Source organism: Cetorhinus maximus, chromosome 20 (assembly GCF_964194155.1).
Source record: "Cetorhinus maximus chromosome 20, sCetMax3.hap1.1, whole genome shotgun sequence".
Classification (NCBI taxonomy): Eukaryota; Metazoa; Chordata; class Chondrichthyes; order Lamniformes; family Cetorhinidae; genus Cetorhinus; species Cetorhinus maximus.
Window position 1 is genome coordinate 57760261 of NC_135898.1, and position 19844 is coordinate 57780104.

Below are 19844 nucleotides of genomic sequence, written 5' to 3' on the forward strand. Positions count from 1 at the left end.
CCAGGGAGACAACATACCATCCTGGTGTCTCTTTCACGACCACAGAAGCGCCTATCTGAGCCCCTGACTATAGAGTCCCGTATGACAATTGCTCTTCTGTGCTTTGACCCCCCCCTGCTGAACAACAGAGACAGCCGTGGTGCCACTGCTTTGGCTACTGCTGTTGTTTTCCCCTTATAGGCCATCCCTCCCAACAGTATCCAAAATGGTTTACATGTTAGAGAGGGGGACAGCCACAGGGGATTTCTGCACTGACTGCCTGCCCTTCTAGCGGCCACCCATCTATCTGTTTGTACCTTGGGTGTGACCACGTCTCCAAGACTCCTGTCAATGACGCTTTCCGCCACCTGAATGCTCCTAAGTGCATCCAACTGCTGCTCCAACCGATCCATGCGGTCTGTGAGGAGCTGCAATTGGGTACACTTCCTGCAGATGTCGTTGTCCGGGACACTTGAAGCGTCATAGATTTCCCATATCCCACAGGTGAAGCACTTCGCCCCAGCAACTGCCATTTCTAGAACTATTTAATAAATTAATTTAAATCTAATAACTGCTTATTGACTCCTTATTAACTATACGTTCCCTAGGGCTAGATTTCTACTATAAATGACCTTTTAATAAAAGTGCCTTGAAGCTCTTGAAGGAGTCTCAGAATCAGTATCACTTTTTTAAAAAAATCAAAAGCATTAACAAAATTCTGTTTAAACCAAAATAAAATTTTGTTTTCAATGGTGATGTTGAATTACAAGGGCTTTTAATTCGGTAAAGTTGCTTTGTTTGAGTTATTGAGCTCACAGCATTAATGAACTGAATTACTTTGTTCACATCAGACTTCAATCATCATGATCCCAGATTTAGGATTTCTATTTGTAAACCCTTCTCCTCCCATTTCAAAACTCCTCAAAACCTTATCCTTTGACCTTGCCTCCCCAATTTTCCCAGCTGCTGCTTTGTATCCGATTTCCCCCCTTCCTGTAGTAGCATTAGATATTCTGCTGTGTTAAGGATACTCAAGTGGCGGTGGTGATTATTTTGTTTACACTTCAAGTTAATATTTCAGATTCATTCATGAGCCCGTCCAACTAATTTTCTTAAACTAGTCGTTTGCTAAGTCAAATCCAAATCATTAAGATAAAAAAGATAATTACAACTTTAAACATTCTGAATTACGTTTAAGTGTACAGTTTACAGAAGAAGCTAGATAAAGACAATTGTTCAAAATTTAAAAAAAAAATTAAGACTGTTTTGTTGTTGTGTTTTCTAATAGATGAATCGACAGAGGTTGGTGAGGAGGATAGTTTTGTGGGTCAGACTTCTGCTTCCACAAGCCATCCATCAACATTCAGCTACTTCACTCAGACTGCTACCAACAATGATCCTTTTGCAAATATTGGACACCATCCTTTCACAACGGCAACACCACCTGCAGGGACAGCTTCATTGCTAAAAACTTCAGCTGAAGTACCCCTTGCTTCTACAACACAACCTGTGCAGGATCCCTTTGCATTTCAGAGCCCGCAGTCTCAGTCCGGCTACGTGGCTCCCCCGGTCTCTCAGCATATTAGCACAACATATCAGAATACTCCGCATGGAGTTTCCTCATCAACTGCTTTCACATCTGTTACCCCTCCTCAGACCCAGCATAACTATAATCCTTATCGCCAGAATTTACAGAGTAGCCGGGCCAGTCCCTACTTCACGCCACCTATGCTGCAGCAAAGCCAAAGCCAAGGTCACCAGCAGATGCCTCCCTTGCAGTCTGCTGCCCCAACCGATCATCTTTACCAGACACCACCAACATCTCCACCACAGGTAAGTTGACTTAATGCTTAACTGTCAAAACGCTTATTACTGTTTTTTGTATTAACCGTATAATCCTCTGTTTATTCACAGACTGTGAAAAGTCATTCCCCAGAGCCAATTCCAGCAATGCCCCCAGCAGTGGAGTACTTTTGAAGTATAGTAACTCTTGTAGCTTTTCTTGACTGTCCAGATTTATGTTGAGGAATATCAGTTAGCTTAATAATGGCTATTTGAGTCACAGGTGTTACAAGTGTGACAGACATTATGAAAGTGTGGCACTTTTTCCATGCACTATGTAGGCACCCTAAGCACATTATTTTCCTTCTATTGATTAAAAAGAAAAGAATGAGAATCATTTTATGAAGAACTTGGGCCTGCCATAGATACTCTCTTGGGTTCTGGACAGTCAAGAAAAACTACAAGAGTTACTATACTTAATTGGTTAAAGGTCTGAGCATCATTTTTTTTCTGGGAGTTAGTTCACACTGCCCTGTATCTGTTTGTGTGGTAAGAAACCTAGGGTATTAAAATTGAACTGCTTTGCAACCTAAACTTGCCTTTTGATCTTGGTGCCTTTCATGTATATTTCTTCAATTTATCCAAAAGTAGACTTGAGTTAACACTATGTTAAGATGCAATTCGCTTCATTCTACAGGAAGGTGTACACACACACCAGTTATCTGATTCACTTTGTCAAATTGGTAGAGATTAATTTGGTGTAATTATATAAAATGAAATTCCATGATACTCCCCTTCTGTTCTGTCCTGTAGCATCGCTGATCAGAAATTCTTCCCTCCGCAGCCTTCTGCCTTCTCAAAGCACTTAGTTATCTGATTTCTTTCTTCACAGTTAATATTTTCTTTATATAAGTCTGACTCCAGTGTTAATGTTTCATCAAAGCTCGACTCCTTTAACTGCCTGTCCCAACCCCAGAGTGCAGTAACAGTAGATGAAAACATTCACTGGAATGCCAAATTCTTCTTTTTTTGTTAACAGAGTGCTGGTTTAAGTGTCTTGTCTGAAATTTAATATACATAAGACAGCCTTACTGTCCTGTAAACTTAATCTCTTTGGTGCTAATTTTAATAGTGGCATTTTTAACATTTGTTACACCAAGTTCCCCTATACAGGGGGACCTGAGACTTGTGTGAAAAGGGCAAACAATGGTGTGTCTCCTTAATGGTCTGAAGAACCTAGAGTCAGACGGTGCAGAGTTTAAACCAGAAAGTGTAGGTTAGAATATTTAATTCATTATAAAATTATCTACAGAAAGTAAAATAGAGGAGGAAAGAAAGATGGGTTGAAGGGAAAGAAATAAGAGAAAGAGTTGAAAATATATTTAAATTGTGTAACGAAAGAAAACTCCAACAATGATTAAAGACTGAAGGAAAAAGCGTCCACACTTGTAAAAGTAGATTGTCGGTGTCAGAGATGTTGGTTGGCAGTAGTTATCACTTGCCATGCTACTAAAAAATCATTTGCACTTGTGGAGAAGCTCTAACCTTTTCTGGCATGTTTAGTGAATATCCATCACATAAGTACCACAACTTCATGCTGTTGCAGGTATCTGAATGGTGAGTCTTTTGGCAAGGTGCTGGTATAGTAAAGCTTATAAAAAGCAAAGCAACTTGGACATTAACTTCTGATTTCCTTTTTTTAATTGAACATGTACAGACTCGGAAATTGCTGCCTGATTTACTCCTCAGTAACAATGAGCACTGAGCCTCAGCATAGTTCTTTCTGCAAAATCTACGCCATTGGTTTGTACTGGAACCACATGTATGGCTAGTAGGTCAGATTTGGCTGTGTGACTCTAATGATCTCACTGGCATAACAGGATCTAGGGGCTAAATGGCCAACTCCAGTTCCTATGTTTCTAATGATCATTGTGTAAGCTCTTACGTGAAAAGTGGTGATTGGTAAAGTACTGAAGGTTGTTGACACCCACAAAATGATAATTTTGCACGTGTTTCCACTTTCATAAGAGTACCAGAGCCGAAATTCTTCTCTCAACCGTCTCCTGTCTTCCCGAAACATTCAGTTATCTGATTTCTTTCTTCACAGTTAGTACTTTCTGGTCTGGTTCCAGTGTTAACATTTCATCAAAACTTGACACCTTTAACTGTCTGTCCCAATCCTAGAGTGGAATTACCCCATTTATCTTGGCATTGACTCCTGCTGAGCTTAAATGAATAGTATTAATGCGCAAAGTGTAGGGAGAAACTTCACTCTTCAAATCTGAAATTCACAAACTGTCAGCCCGGATACCCAACTGTTTTTTCACAATTGTGTAGTGTTATTTTGGTGTGGAAGAGAAATCAGTTGAATTTTTCCTTCTAGTTACTTTTGTTTTCATTTGGCTATTTAGTTACATTTGGCTTGTAGTTACCTGGTCCCTTTGTCCTTCCATCTGGTGGGCAATCAACCCTCATTCCCCTAAACCAAAGTTTTCCAGTTTGAAGCCGCTCTGCTTCTGTCCCTGGTTCCTTAGTTGCCTTTTCTTGCAGCATAATACTGATTCATGTTGGAGCTTGGAGAATGGGATACACATAGAAGAATTTGTGTCCTTGTGAAATTTCCAACTGTGTAGCTTCCCATTTGTTATTACTTAAGTGCCCCCTGTCTTTGTAGAACTGGAAGCAAATAGTAAAAACTATTTTTCTGTACTGAGATGCTGAGCATGACCTTGCTTAAACTTTCAAAAATAGTACAGTTTGAGGGAGAAAGATTATTGTGGATCAGGCTGAAATCAACAGGAATATTTTACATTCAGCTTTTTAGGAAAGCACACAATATTGGAGGATTATGGATGAGGAAGGCCATTCTGCCAATTTTAGTTGATCCATGTAAAGTGATCCTAAAGTTCTCCCTTCTAATTTCTTAATGTTTTTAAGGTTATCATATGAACATACAAAAGAGAAGCAGAAGGAGGCCATTCAGCCCCTTGAGCCTGTTCTGCCATTCAATAAGATAATGGCAGATCTGTTTGTGTTTCGAATTCCACATTCCCATCTACTCCCGATAACCTTTCATTCCCTTGCCTAACAAGAATCTATCTATCTCTGCCTTAAAAATATTCTATGACCTCGCCTTCACCATCTTCTGAGGCAGACAGTTCCAAAGTTGCAGAACCCCGAGAGAAATAAATTCCCCTCACCTGGTCCTAAAAGGGCACCCCCTAATTTTAAAACAGTGCCCCCTAGTTCTGGATTCGCCCACAAGAGGGAACGTCCTTCGTACAACCATCTTGTCAAGACCGTTCGGGATTTTATATACTTCAATCAAGTCACCCTCACTCTTCTAAACTCTAGTGGAAACAAGTCCAGCCTGTCCAACCTAACCTCATAAGACAACCCGCTCATTCCAGGTATCAACGTAGTAAACCACTTCTGAACCACCTCCGATGCTTTTACGTCCTTCCTTAAATAAGGAGACGAAAATTATACACAATATTCAAGATGTGATCTCACCAATCCCTTATATAACTGGAGCATAACATCCTTACTTTTATGTTCAATGCCTCTCATAATAAAGGATAGCATTCCATTAGCCTACTTGATTACATACTGTGCCCGCATACTAACTTTTTGTGACTCGTGCACTAGAACAGCTATATTCCTCTGCACCTTGGAATTCTGCAGCCGTTCTCTATTTAAGTAATACTCTGCTTTTTATTCTTCCTGCCAAAGTGAACAACTTCACATTTCCCTTACATTATACTCTATCTGCCAGATTTTTGCCCTCTCACTCAACCTATCTATATCCGTCTGCAAACTTCTTGCGTCTCCTTCACAACATACTTTCCTACCTATCTTTGTGTAATTTAGGCCGTTGCTCCTCTCATCTAAGTCATTGACGTAAATTGTAAAAAGTTGAGGCCCCAGCACAGACCACTGTGGGATTCCACTCGTCACATCCTGCCAATCGGACAAAGACACATTTATGCATACTCTGTTTTTTGCCAGGCAGCCAATCACCTTCTATCTATGCTAATATGTTACCCCCTTTTATTTTCTGCAATAACCTTTGATGTGGCACCCTATCTACGAGTCCATTCCATGTGCTGAACACTGTGAAGAAGAACTTCCTAATATCAAATTTTTAACAAGTTTGTACATGCCACTTTCTTGTCCGACTCTTGCTATGTATTCAAAGTTAAATTCCATTATGTAAAAATGTGAAAATGTTGTTTTCTACATTGTTTAAATTTTGTGTTCTTCTACAAGATCACTTATTGGATGTCTCCTTTTCAGGCTAAAAAGCATCATCTGTGACATTTGCAACACCATTCATGTAGTTCTCACGTTGACCATTTTTCCAGTCTGTGTGCAGTAATTTGCATTTTTCTGCATTAAATTTAATCTGTCATTGCTCTGCATGCCTATATATTTTGTTTAGTTAATTCTCTCATGTCTGAGCTGCCTAATCTGGCTCCACTGTGCCTCCTAGTTTGTCATCATCTGCAACTTTGTTCAACTTGCACTGGATTTTCAAGTTCTCATTGATGAAATTTAAAAATAGTAGTGGTCCCAATGCCCATCCCTGGGGACCCCACTAGGAATCATCCCATTCCCATTCCTGTAACAAGTATTCAATTCAGTCAATTTCTTACCTGCACCCAAATTTATGCTGCTTTTAGCTTAACTGATAGCCTTTCATTCATGTCCCTGGAAGCCTGGTTTACAACATGTCGTAGGTCTTTCTACAATCCTCTTGAGATATCACTTCACCAGCAGTCAGGAAGACTGGTTATGCAAGATATTTCTCTTATAAATTCAAGTTGACTGTTGTTACTGAATTACTATTGTATAGTTGCTGCTGATTCTGTGACATGCTACGCCTTTTTGAATGTGTGTCTTGTTATGATCCCCATGGGGGAACTGTAAACCAAAATCGGCAAATTTACCAAATGACCCCCAAAAGAAGAAATCAGGAACAAGATTTCACTTTTTGTAACTTCTACTTGGACACTAATCAGTATCAAGGTGATCAGTGCAGAGATGCAATCACAAGGTGAAAGCAGACAGAAACAGAAAATGGAACAGAGAGAATTCTTGTGAGGAGAAGAAGCAAATCGCTCTTAGGAAGAGGTCAGTTTTTCTGTTTGGCAGAAAAGTAGACAGGAACTCTTGGAGCTGTGCAAACTGACTAAAAAGGCTTAAGACCTGGAAAATTGTGTGAATAGCTTGGAGATGCTAAAGTGTTAGGTGTTTTCTCAGAAGTGGCCTAAACATGAACCGGCGTGTTATCAGTTGGTCAGTTGAAAAGGACCTCTGGAAAGCTACACGATCAGGACTGTCATGACCCAAAGGAGAGAGAGAGTTCATAGAAGTGTGCCTTGCTGACCTATTGTACTATATTAAACATGGATTAATAGGCATCTGATACTTCAAATGAAAAGGCAAATTTCACTTTAAATTGTCGCTACAACAAAGATACGTCCCACAGGACCACAAGCACCCGCATCACTCCCTGCCAAATGTGGCATAATGTAGCTACACAATTCTACAATATGCTGTTCTTTATTCATGCAGGCAGGTTAGGTCAGGAGTCCTATCAACACCAGTTTTCACCTTCAAGTTTCAGGTTACAATTATCATCAGCAAGGCACATTTCTGTGAACTCTCTCTCCTTCAGGTCATGACAGTCCTGATGGTGTAGCTTACCAGAGGTCCTTTTCAACCGACCAACTAATAACAGGCCGGTTCATGTTTTGGCCACTTCTGGGAAAACACCTAGCACTTTAGCATCTCCAAGCTATTCTCACAATTTTCCAGGTTTTAGGCCTTCTTAGTCAGTTTGCACAGTAGCTCCAAGAGTTCCTGTCTACTTTTCTGCCAAACAGCAAAACTGACCTCTTCCTAAAAGTGATTTGCTGCTTCTCCTCACAAGAATTCTCCCTGTTCCATTTTCTGTTTTTGTCTGCTTTCCCTTTGTTATTACATCTCTGCACTGATCATCTTTACCCTTTAGCTCCTCTGCTTGTAGCTCTTTGTGCCTGCAGCCCTCCTTTGTGTCTCCCAGCCACACAGCTTCTTTCTTAACTTCCTGTTGGAGCTGCTTCCAGGTCAAAGGTTGGCAGGTTACATGGACCAGTATTCCTTCTTATCCAGGAAAATACAATTAATCCCATTACATTTGATGCCAGCTCTTAAAATTCCTTTTCAAATAATCTTAAACACAGTTACAGATACACATGGCACAGTTACAAGGGCAGCAGATAGATGGGAACACCACCACCTGGAAGTTCTCTTCCAAGTCACTCGCCATCCTGACTTAGAAATATATCGCCATTCCTTCACTATCGCTGGGTCAAAACCCTGGAGCTCCCTCCCTAACAGCACTATGGGTGTACCTACACCATGGACTGCAGCGGTTCAAGAAGGCAGCTCACCACCACCACCTTCTCAAAGGCAATTCGGGATGGACAATAAATGTGAAGCCCACATCCCGTGAATGAATTAAAAAAAGATTCCACAGACATTTTAAAGAATTTACAAATCTTCCTCATTGTACTGTTTCCAGCTCAAAGGTCATCACCGCATTACACTTGCTTATTTCCAACCCACTGGTACCTTCCCAGTGTCCACAGATGCCTGCATATTGATTCCCAATGTCTCTCAAATCTCCCTGTTCTCCTTGAGTGTCAAGAGATTAATACTGTATATCTTTAGGAATTTACTGCTTTTCAGAGCTTTCACTCTTGTATCAGAACCATTAATTTCTCTCAGCTTTACTGTTATTTTCTGACAAGAACAGAATTTTAATTATGCTTGTACAGAGTCCCTTCAAAAACGTTGATCAATGTACCCTATCTTTTCAGGCAACTGTAGGGCAGACTATGTTACCGCCCCCTGCTTCTAAACCTATATCCACAGCAATGCAACCTTTACTGAATTTGCCATATAACTTCTATGAATCTGTGCGACCACATTGGTTCTACTGCAAGCTGGTGGAAGATAAACCAATCTGGATGCCGTTCAGCTTTCTGGACACAGCGAAGCTGGAGGAAGTTTACAACTCCAGTGAGTAGAAAAAACTGTATTTGCCTGATTTTTAAAATTGTTGTATGCCCAATGTGTTGTTCTGTGACTAAAGGTGACCCTGGTTTAGAATTCTTTTTGGATAAGGTTTTGACAAAGTGATCCAGAATAAGCTTCCCCTCTAAACAGTCATTTTATTTATACTTTGTAATCAATTTTGGATGCCAGATTTGATATTTGAAATAGGTACTTACTGTATTTAGGATAAATCCCTTGTTCTATTTGACAAATAGGCATTCACTGACTATCCATTACATAATATTCAGTGATGACATTTTGCCCATTTCTCCAGGTAACGCTTGAATTGGTGGAATGCTGTTTCAGATAGCTCTGCCCATCTTTCAAGTGTATACTTATATGTATTTGTGATCAGTTAGGCAGTGAATTTGTTTTAAGTGACAGTATTCATATTCCAACGGTCCATTTGTCAGTTAAGTACTGACTGTACAGTTCTTTTTGACTCTTGTACATTTCCATTATTGCCCAGTATTAAATTGCATTCTGTTCAGAATGAGGTTGAGCTGTCTCAATCATACTATATTAATGAATTGCTATCCTTGTGTGTTGATTTGAGTTTTCTTTGGTGCAAAAAATGTTTTTGTTTTGCATTAAGACTGATGTGCAGTAGTCCTAACATTCTTTATCTGGAGCAAGAGTTTTATCCTGAACTACAATTGGAAGTAAATCACATAGTACTATTTTAGAATCTTTTTATTTTCTATATTTTTTCCTAAACGAGCTGTAGATGTACAACAAATGAATCATTTGCAACCATACAATAAATTAATTAATTTGGCCATTTTAATATTTCTTCACTCCATACTCATGAAGACAGCTAATCACAGTAGGGTCCATGGTTGCCTGGTATTTCACGTAGACAGCCATTTATGTGTGATTGTAACTCGTAGGTGTTAGCATTGTATATAACTGCAGTAGCCATCACAACGAAGCCCAACTCTGCTCAGGCACACTTTGGAGATGAATTGCAATTCATTGCGAGGTTGGCTAAGTTTGGGTAGATGAGGTAAGTAAGCACAAACCAAATTATCAGATTTGGGACTTGCTTGATGGTTTAATATAACATGATGCATAATTTTCCACTGAGCTATCATGATTTTACACTAATGGAATTTAAAGGTCATTGTTTGGAGTTTTTCATTAGAGTAGAAAATAAATACATTTTTAGGAACAAAAATGTGTAGTGGATATGTGTTTATAATACAAATTAATCTATTATTTTCAAATAACTTCTAAATCTGATTTTTTTTTCAATTAACCTTTGAATATGCTGCCAGCCTAATATATATGGTACTGTTTGAAATATTTAGTGAGAGAATGGATGGTGGTAGTTGCTGAAGAATACAGAAAATGGAGTCCAGATTTACTCCCCTAAATTGAGTGCAAAAATGCTTATTTTGGCCATCATGACCAGTGTTTGTATTTTGTTGAAGATATACACAATGCCTTTGATTTTGTGACCCATGTGGACTGGAACAAAAACATGTTTTGCTGCTTGTTAACAATGTCGGTCAGTACAAACCTGCAGATTAGTCTCTCACCACAGTCTGTGTTGACTGCTGTCACAGCATGTTGTCTTTGCAATTTAATTTTTATTGTATTCATTACAGTTCATTTATACTTAACAGTGGGGTAAGTCAGACGGATGCAACTAGTTTCCCATGATATAAGAATAATTGATAAATAGAATAAAATGCATATGGGGGGAGAAAAGCGTTGAACTACCAAATGGGAAATCCAAGTTTTGAATTCCAATCTCACCTGTTTATCATTGAGCTGCTTGTGGTTTTGAAATGCTGAGCTGCCTTGTCACTGTAAAAAGGAAAAATAAGGCAGTGAGGGAACCCGTCTTGTACCAATGTGTGACATTATATTAACAAGGCAAGGGTCCCATACTTAAATGCTCATGCTGGGGGATTAAAGGAAGTCACTACTTTTTTCAGCTTCTCATTACAAGGTAATTGTGGATAAGCTAAGTCATTTGGCCCACTTCAGATGATCCATTTGGGAAATCATGGATCTTAAAGTCTCTGCTTGCAATATCTAGTTGGTTCTCAATCCAGGGTCCATTGCTCTTTTCTATTCTATTCCATGTGGATAAGGTATTGGTTCTAAATTTTAGTTTTACACATTTGAACCAGTGTCACCTTGCGATACTCCTTCAATTTAGTTTGAAGTAACTTTCTGGATTTATCTTTTCCACTATTTACCTTCTTTAAAGCACCTAATACTTTTAAGGTTGAAAATCCTACTTTTTTGGGGGGGGTTTTCCTCATAAAGGCTTTGTATAATTTATTTTCTTTCATTATTCACCAGTTAGAAGGGAGGAAGTAAACTAAAAGCTAACCATTGAGAAGGAAATGACATTCAACAGGCATGGTCTAGATGACAGGCACAAGAATTGTTTTTTTATAATGAGGTAGAATTCTTATTTTTGGTTTCACTTTGATTGCTATCCAGATCATTTTTACAGACTTGAAATATTTGTGAGTACAGGACAAATGCCATTTAATCAGCTTTGTCAAACAGCCTTTTTGTCACAGCCTTTTTCCCAAATATATAACTGTTACTAATAGTACTTCTTTTGCATTTATTGACAATTTTCAGTACAAAATCTAAAGCAACCCATCTTAATTTAAAACTTTCAGTACAACCAGACCCTGAAAATGTGATTGTATCCACTGATGGAGGTCGCTATGACATTCACTTGTATGATCGCACACGGCATGCTGTGTACTGGGAAGAGGAGCCATCTGAAGTGAGACGATGCACATGGTTTTACAAGGGGGACATGGACAGCAGGTTTATTCCTTACTCTGAGGAATTCAGCGAGAAGCTGGAGGTATACCATCCCATAGAGCTATACTCATCTGCCGATTAAAATTAAATGAAACAGTTTAGTAGCTGCCAGCAGTCCTGAGCCAGTAATGCAAGGATATTGGCTCAGAATAAAACAAAGAAAATCAACAGGAATTGAATTTACACTGGTTATGTTGACATGGCTTGAAACATTCATGCCTTAAGCTACAACTCCTCTTTATCCTAGGAGTTAACAACAAGGCCCCTACAGTTGCCCTAATGAAAGAAAATGCAGATCACCTGATCTTCAGGGTATTAAAATGATTTGGCTGTACTTTCCTGGTGATTAAATCTGTGAATTTTAGGACAGCCTGTAACCCTATGGAAAATTTATAGTGTTTTCAGCCGAAGCAGTGATTAGAACACTTCGATGACCTTTCCAGGATCATAGAGAAACTTTGTATGGATTGCTCCTACTGTCAAAGTCTGGCCTTTCTGTGAAGTAACCAGCATGGCAATGGCAAATCTGATTTGATTTGTGCATGGTAATCCTGCATTGAAGAAAACCAGCAGTGTTTGAAAGGGGTGGGATTGTAAAGTTATCAGATACTTGGACCTTTCCAGTTCCCTTTCCAACATGTCCATTGCCATGAGTAACCTGGCAGTTGATTTTGAAAAATCAAAACTGCCTTTTCTATGCATGATCAAACATGAAAATACATTTTGCCCTTAAATGACATAGTTACTGATAATATACTTTGATTACATTTATAAGACTGCCAGAGTGAACCAAGTTAAGGATGCTGTGAATCCTTGATAAAATAACTAAGGTCTTTTATTGAACCCAGGACTGAATATTCTGATTTTAAAATTACCTCCTGCATGCCAATCCTAAATTGGGGCTAAACCCTGGAATTATCAGAATTTGCACATTGCAGTATGATGCGATGCATGCCCATAATGTGTGAGCAGTATCCACCCAGAGGCCACCTTCAGTTGCCCACATCATGTACGATGCTAAAGATGCATATTAATTATTTTAATAATAGAATTTTATGAATGCAGTCGTCTTTATTTTTGCATTGTGTATTGTATTTCTTTCCAAAATTGTTCTGTTGGGTGAACATCATCTTGTTCACGTACTTTTTCAATCTGACAAGAAACGTATTTGCTCCCATCTGGTTTTACCAGCTATTTTTTTTTGTTTATCATCTGTCTTCGAGATATGGGGGTAGGGAGGGAAAAGAGAGGAGTCAAAAATTGGAAGGCCAATACTCTTGATTACAGATCTGGCAGATCACCTGTGGACACGACTGACTCCTAGCGTTACACCACACTGTCCATCACTGGCATTGTGTTGTATTTAACAAGTGCCACAATCTATCTGAGACAACCTCACAGCCTTTCACAAAAGCCATGGATCCCGGTGCCAGTTCAATAATGTTGCACTATTCCATTGTTCTGATTGGCGACTGAAGCAGTCAAAAGATTTCTGACAATACTGGAATTTGGCATGGGTGCAGGATCCTCGCTCATGATTTGTGTACGGTTTATATTGCCTCACAATTTCAGAAATCCTTTCTGTACCTGCAATAATTTGTGCTCCTATATCAAGTTATTGTGTTATGGATAATTTATTTGTGGAAGGCTGTTTCAGCTCGAAGGTTTTTTAGGAAATACGAACCTACGAATTAGGAGTAGGCCATTCAGCCCCTCGAGCCTGCTCTGCCATTCAAAAAGATTGCACTTTTGAGCAAAAATCAATTGCTCGTATTAATTTGTTGAATTCAATTAATTCCTTCCTATGTAATTTTATTTTACTTACTGGGAAGTATTAATCTTCAAAGGGACTCTGTGTAAATAGCATAAATGGCAATTGAAAACAATTCTACTGCAGGGGTACAATGTGGCATTTGAAAGTAATTTGTGAATCTGTTAATTTACAGTCATTACACTAGCACTTCAAGCTATTGTAATATATGTACTTTGATAAATACTGGTATATGAAGCCTAAAGCTAGTCAGACATTTTCAGTTTAACCTTAAAATAGTTTTGATTTGTTGAGGAAAGCAAATTGAAAATACTGACAGCCTCTTCTAATTTATCTGTTTTTCAGGGAGAATATAAAAAGACTGTAACTACCAACCAGTGGCATAAAAGACTCGAGTTCTCTAGTGGGGAGACCATTGTTATGCATAATCCCAAGGTACAGTTTACATAAGAACAGCAATTTGTGACCTTTAAAGCAATATCATTGATATAAACATATGAGTTTTGAATGATGTTAGTTTGCTTCTATTCAGTCAGGGGAAATAATTGATTCGGCTCTCACTAATGCTGTCCTGGTACAGGAAAGCAAGGTTCCATGTTACATTTGCTGCAACAGGCTCAGTCATTCCAAAGGAAGAGCCACAGATCCATATCTGGTCTGTGATGCCCTTGGGATAAGCTTGCAAGGGCTACTTATACTTTCTGAAGACGACCTCTTCTAACTGTGAAAGTGCTTATGTTGGTTTTGAGATTTTCTCGATGATTAAATGATAAAGGCACTACATGAGCTATATTGAGTCAATTGAAATCTTAGTTTCAATCGTGCTACGTGCTGAATTACCTATTCTCAGTTAAGGTAATGTTGAGGGTGCGATAGCCCTCTGTGTGGGGGTTGGGGGAAAAAGATCCAAGTTCTCACTTGTGGCTACTGTCTAGCATAGCTTGTCTGGACATAAGTACCTTTTAACATCAGGTAGGAACAGGATTGGACAAACTGTAATCCTATTGCCATACCAACAAACAAGGCACAAATAGGAACTGGCCTCTGGGTGCGATACCAGTTTTGGGGAAACTGTTCTCGGGATGTGGGTGATGCTACCAAGGCTGAATTATATCCCATTTCCAGTTCCCCTGATAGGGTAGTGGACCTTCTCATACGATTATTTTTACCACTAGATGGCTTGCTTTGGCCATTTAAAAACCAGCTAGGTTGTGTGGAACTGAGTCAACTCTAAATTGGTGAGGGTGAAAGATAGCTTCCTTGAAGGACCTCAGATTGGATTTTTGTGATAGTTGAACAGTGTTCTTGTTTATTTTCCCCTGGGTGGTATTTGACAAATGACCAGATTTAGTAGTTGACCTTTGTTGTTGTAGACAGAGGTTCAAGACCAAGTGTAGTCTTCAGATGAGGCAGATTTAGAGGACAGGAGAATTGAACCAGGGTGTGCAGATATGGTTTAATCCCTATTTTAAAGTTATGCATTCTGCCCATGGGTTTCCATCATACATTTCTATCTCCACAATTATAATGGCAATTAGGTACATAGTAGTTACAGATTTCAAAGGCAGTTTCCATCATAAATGTGAACACATATTTATAATGGAATAGGTTGACGGGAAGTGCAGGCAGATGCAAGGTTTTTTACATATACATTAAATCGACCTGGAATGAGTTCAATGCCACAACTTGCCATGGTGGGATTTTAGCTAGTGCAAGACCCTAACTGTTATCCTACAACTTTAAGTCACTTTTTTCAGGAGAGAAGAAAAAAATTGTACCGTGCTATTATGAAAGGTGTGAGGTGTTTCCTAATTGCTTTAACTTCCACTTGTTTTATATTGATTCTATTTTAAATCTTAATTTTATGCCTTCCAGCCTTCACAGTAATTATATATTTTAAAAAAGGTATAATTCAAGCTAATATGATTGCTTCCAGGTTATAGTTCAGTTCCAGGCTTCCTCACAACCAGATGAATGGGGAACCACGCCGGATGGACAGACTAGGCCCAGAGTGGTCAAACGTGGGATTGATGATGACCATGATGAGATTCCTGAAGGTATGAGTCTGATCACAACCCTGTACGAATAAATGGTATCAGATAACAAATTGGTATGAATAAATAAAGTTGAACTTTTGTCAGTGCCAAAGAAAAGTTCAGCAAAGTAACTTTGTTACATTGTAAAGCTAATAACTGTCTCCCCAGTGTTTTCTTAATACTAAATATATGTAATAATGACCTGTCTTGGGGCCATTCCACTGTTCAGAAATTGTTCGTTTAAAGCAATTGCTCCTGGCTCTCCAAAAATTGACTTTTTAACCACCTAAAGTTCTCTGTGTGTTGAAGAAATACTTAGTGGGATCTTGCTGTACACCGGGGATTACATAACTATCATTGCATTTCCGAATAATACTTTTTATATGAATGCTTTTAAGAAGTTTCTCACAATCTTGATAAAGGCTAAGAATTTCTATTTTTGTTAGCAAATTTTTCTTATTAACCTAGGTGAGCTGCCACCGGTTAATCATCTGGTGTTCATGGCACATGGAATTGGACCTGTATGTGACCTACGTTTCAGAAGTATTGTTGAATGTGGTAGGTCTGTTTGATAATGAAATTTCCTTCCTGGTATTTTGCAAATCTGTCATTTAATTCTTGAAACATGTTTGAAGAAAACCTACATTTAAAGTGTATAGTCAAGGAACTTGTGGTAGATCTCCATTTCAATCCTTTAGTTCCAGAAATATTTAGGTTTATCCAGGGGAAAGGATTTTTCAACACACAGGTGCAGAAATAGTTCAGGGGGTGGGGAGAATGTTTCATGAATATATAGAGCTCCAGTATCCAATTGTCTCAAATTAATGGAAGGAGGACACAGAAAGGTAATTTAATTCAAAACCCTTTCTCCTATCCTTTAGGTGCATGATTCCAATAATTATATTTCAGGATTATTAATTGAAGTCTCTTTCAACCTTTTTTTAAAAAAAGAATAGTTTGGCGGTCATCATACTCTTCATAATTGAACTTTACTTTTAGGTTAATCAGATTTATACTAATATCAGTTTTTTTAATGTTTGAAGTTGCATAACATACATTGCTATTAAATTAAACTTTTAATTTTGCTCTATCAATGTTGAAGATTTATGTGGTAATTAGTGCTGCAGTGATCATTGTGATTGTTGTCATCTTAATAAATAAGGTCAGCACTGTTCTCCCACTGGGATGATTCTGAAATTGTATCCTGCATCCCTTCCCTAAGAGTCTCCCTATGTGGAGAATACAAATGAAAGAAGGATGAACCTACCTACCCACCTCATGATGCTTAATGAATGAGACATTCTCCACACACCCATATTTCCTCCCATCCAATTCACAAGGCTCTAAAAGATTATCTTTTCAGAATTTGGATATATTATCTAGCCAGGCACTGTTGTGCAGGTTGAGATGAGCTGATCCTGAGATGTGCTAACTACTTTTATACTTGATGATAATAACTTTGACATCATTTACTTCAAGTCACTTGCATAGAGGACTAGGGATAGATTTGCAATTTGAAGAAATTTTTATTCAAAGAAAGGAGGAGGCATAATCAAAGCAATTAATTCACCTTGATGAATTTTAGTAGTAGAGACAGGGCTCCTGGATTTTCTACTTGAGTTTTTAAGTTGCTTAATTGTCAAATAAATATAGTTTCTTCACCTGGTATTTTGTTTACAGTCAACAAAATGGCATTAGGCACTTTGACATGTATGACATTTATTTATAATCTTGCTCATAAAAATATGAGTGTTTCTTGAGATGGATAACGTTACAATTTTGAACTTAATGTTTGGTAACATTTAATATATAAGTATAATGTAATCAAAACTTGTATATTTCAACTCAAATTTTAACTCAACCTTTTGGTCTATCATGCATTTGCTATCTCCATATTGGAGCTATCTGCTATAATCTAATTTAATATATTACCTGTAACAATATTGTAATGAAGAGGCAACCTAATTCCTTTTAACTGTAACTGTCTTGCTTCCATAGCCATATGTGACAATAACTCTTTGAATACGAAATATTTATTTTGACCTCCCATTTATTACTTTTAGCACAAGTCTTCTCTTTTTCTTATCTAAAGTTGAACTTGCCTTTTATTTTAGAGTTTCAGTTTCCCAAATTATTAGTTCACCACTTCTTTACTTTATGTACAGAACTCTCACAACTAAACCCAAACACCACAGCAATATTATATTTGGCCATTTGGTGGCAGTATGACATAGAAGATCACATCATACAAACCTTTCACACATATTTGCAAATGCCCATTGCAAGAACACATTATGAAAATTTTGACGGAAAAGGTAAATAAAATAGTGGAAGAAATTATTGTTAAGGATGGACAATTTGTTGGATATCAAAAATAATATTTTCAGTGGTAGTGTCAGATAGGCTCTGTCAATAGTACTCTTGTCTCTGAGTCAATGGCTCCTGGCTCAAGCCCCATTACACATAATCTAAGATGACATCTGATTGCAGTATCAAGAGAATGCTGCATTGGCACAAGTATAGCCTTTTGGGTGAGATATTAAATGGAGGCCCCATCCAACAGCTCGGATGGATTTAAAATATCCCATGCTACTATTTTTGAAGTGTCCTAGTCAACATTCTTCCTCAACCAAAAGCATCAAAAAGAGATTCTTCGATCATTCATTCATTCAGTTGCTGCTCATAGAATTGTGATGTACCTGGTCCAACTAACCACAGTGACTGCGCCTAATAAATTGATCTATTGACGATAAAGTACTTTGGGGTATCTAAAGGACATAATGAAGTACTTTATCAGCGCAAGTCGTAATTTGAAAATTTTTCAGTTCCTATTGGGAATTACCAAGTCAGTCATGATTTTATAATTTATTTTTGCATTGTCCCAAATATCATCTGTGTCTCTCTCTCTCTCCCTTGTTTAGCTGAGTGCTTTATTGAAAAAGAAATTAGTTGAATTATATGAATGTGTTTTACTTTCCCGTAAAGCTCATGACCACTTTTAAGCATTTGAGTTAAAGCATATGGTTTATATGCCAGTTTTGAGTTATTTTTAGAGCTTAGGTTTACTCAATCTTTAAAACTTAATGATGAAGGATTTTAGCTACAGGGGCAGACTGGAGATTTTGGAGTTGTTCTTCAAAAAGCAAAGGAGATTGGGGAGAGATTTGATAGAGATGTACAAGGTTACGATAGGCTTACATAAGGTACACCATTTGTTTCCATTAGTTAATGGTACGATGACTAGGGGACAGAGATTTTAGGTTTTAGGCTAGCAATTCAGGGGGTCGAGGAAGAACTTTTTGATGCAGTGAGTGTTAAATGACTTAGACCCCCCTGCCTACGAAGGTGGTGGAAGCAGAAATTATCAATGATTTCAGAGGGAATTTGGATGGGTATTTGAGGGAAATAAACTTGCAGGGCTATGGTTTTAGAGCAGGGCAATGGGACAGGCTGGATTGCTCTGTAGAGAGCTAGCATGGACTCAATAGGCTGAATGGCCTCTTCCATGTCATAATCACCTGACGTAGTTCTGTGGAGAATTATTTCTATGAAAGAATTGTGTGCTCTTTCACAACATTGAGCAAAGACTTCCATGCTAGGTGAAATATTGTAACCATAAATCAGACCTCTCTCCCCCTCCCAATCTCATTTTTTGTGGTAAGGTATAATTGTCTTGCCCTTAAAAGATTTTTCATTAGAATATTTCTTTCCTTTGTTGAAGCTAATTGCACAATATTGATGCAATTATTTATAGCCTTACTGTTGTACTCTGTTTTGCAGTCGATGACTTCAGAAATGTTTCTTTGAAATTACTGCGCACGCACTTTAAAAAAGCAGTAGATGAGAAAAAAATCACACGAGTCGAATTCCTTCCTGTGCATTGGCACAGTGCTCTTCATGGAGATGCTACTGGTGTAGACAGGTATGTTCTCTCATTTCTATTAGGGAAAATGTTTGTATATAGATTAAATTTTAAAGCTGTCACCACAAACTGAATTGCACTATGTATATCTTGTATAAGAGCATATTCAGTATAATTAAGCAAATTCATAGTCTTAAGTGAAGTTTATCTTTCTTAGCTTTGGAATTTTCAGATCAAAGACCAATCCAATGAAATATTTAAACATACAATAATTTTCTTTAATCACTATTTTATTATAATACATTGAATGAGTTATTTTCTCATTCCATGTGCTCATTCATGTAAACTTGACTCTCAAAGGTACTATAGCGCTCATTTAATCTCCCCAGATGATAGGTTTCATAATGCCCTATGATTTGATAACTGGCATCTTGAATCTTGAATGTCAGCAGGTCCTGGGTGAGTATTTAGAAATGCCTACCTCTCTAAACTTGAATATCACTGACTTATA

The 19844-nt window shown here is 38.1% G+C and overlaps 1 protein-coding gene across 1 annotated transcript in view; it reads left to right on the top strand.

The window, feature by feature from the left end:
* The window catches only part of sec23ip (SEC23 interacting protein), a 126117-nt gene that overhangs the window by 8512 nt on the left and 97761 nt on the right, over positions 1 to 19844 (top strand). The window contains exons 2-8 of the mRNA XM_078564771.1: positions 1268 to 1812; positions 8628 to 8829; positions 11514 to 11707; positions 13781 to 13870; positions 15372 to 15492; positions 15940 to 16029; positions 19252 to 19393. Coding sequence (XP_078420897.1) covers positions 1268 to 1812; positions 8628 to 8829; positions 11514 to 11707; positions 13781 to 13870; positions 15372 to 15492; positions 15940 to 16029; positions 19252 to 19393 — 1384 coding nt within the window. The remainder of the gene's footprint in view (positions 1 to 1267; positions 1813 to 8627; positions 8830 to 11513; positions 11708 to 13780; positions 13871 to 15371; positions 15493 to 15939; positions 16030 to 19251; positions 19394 to 19844) is intronic.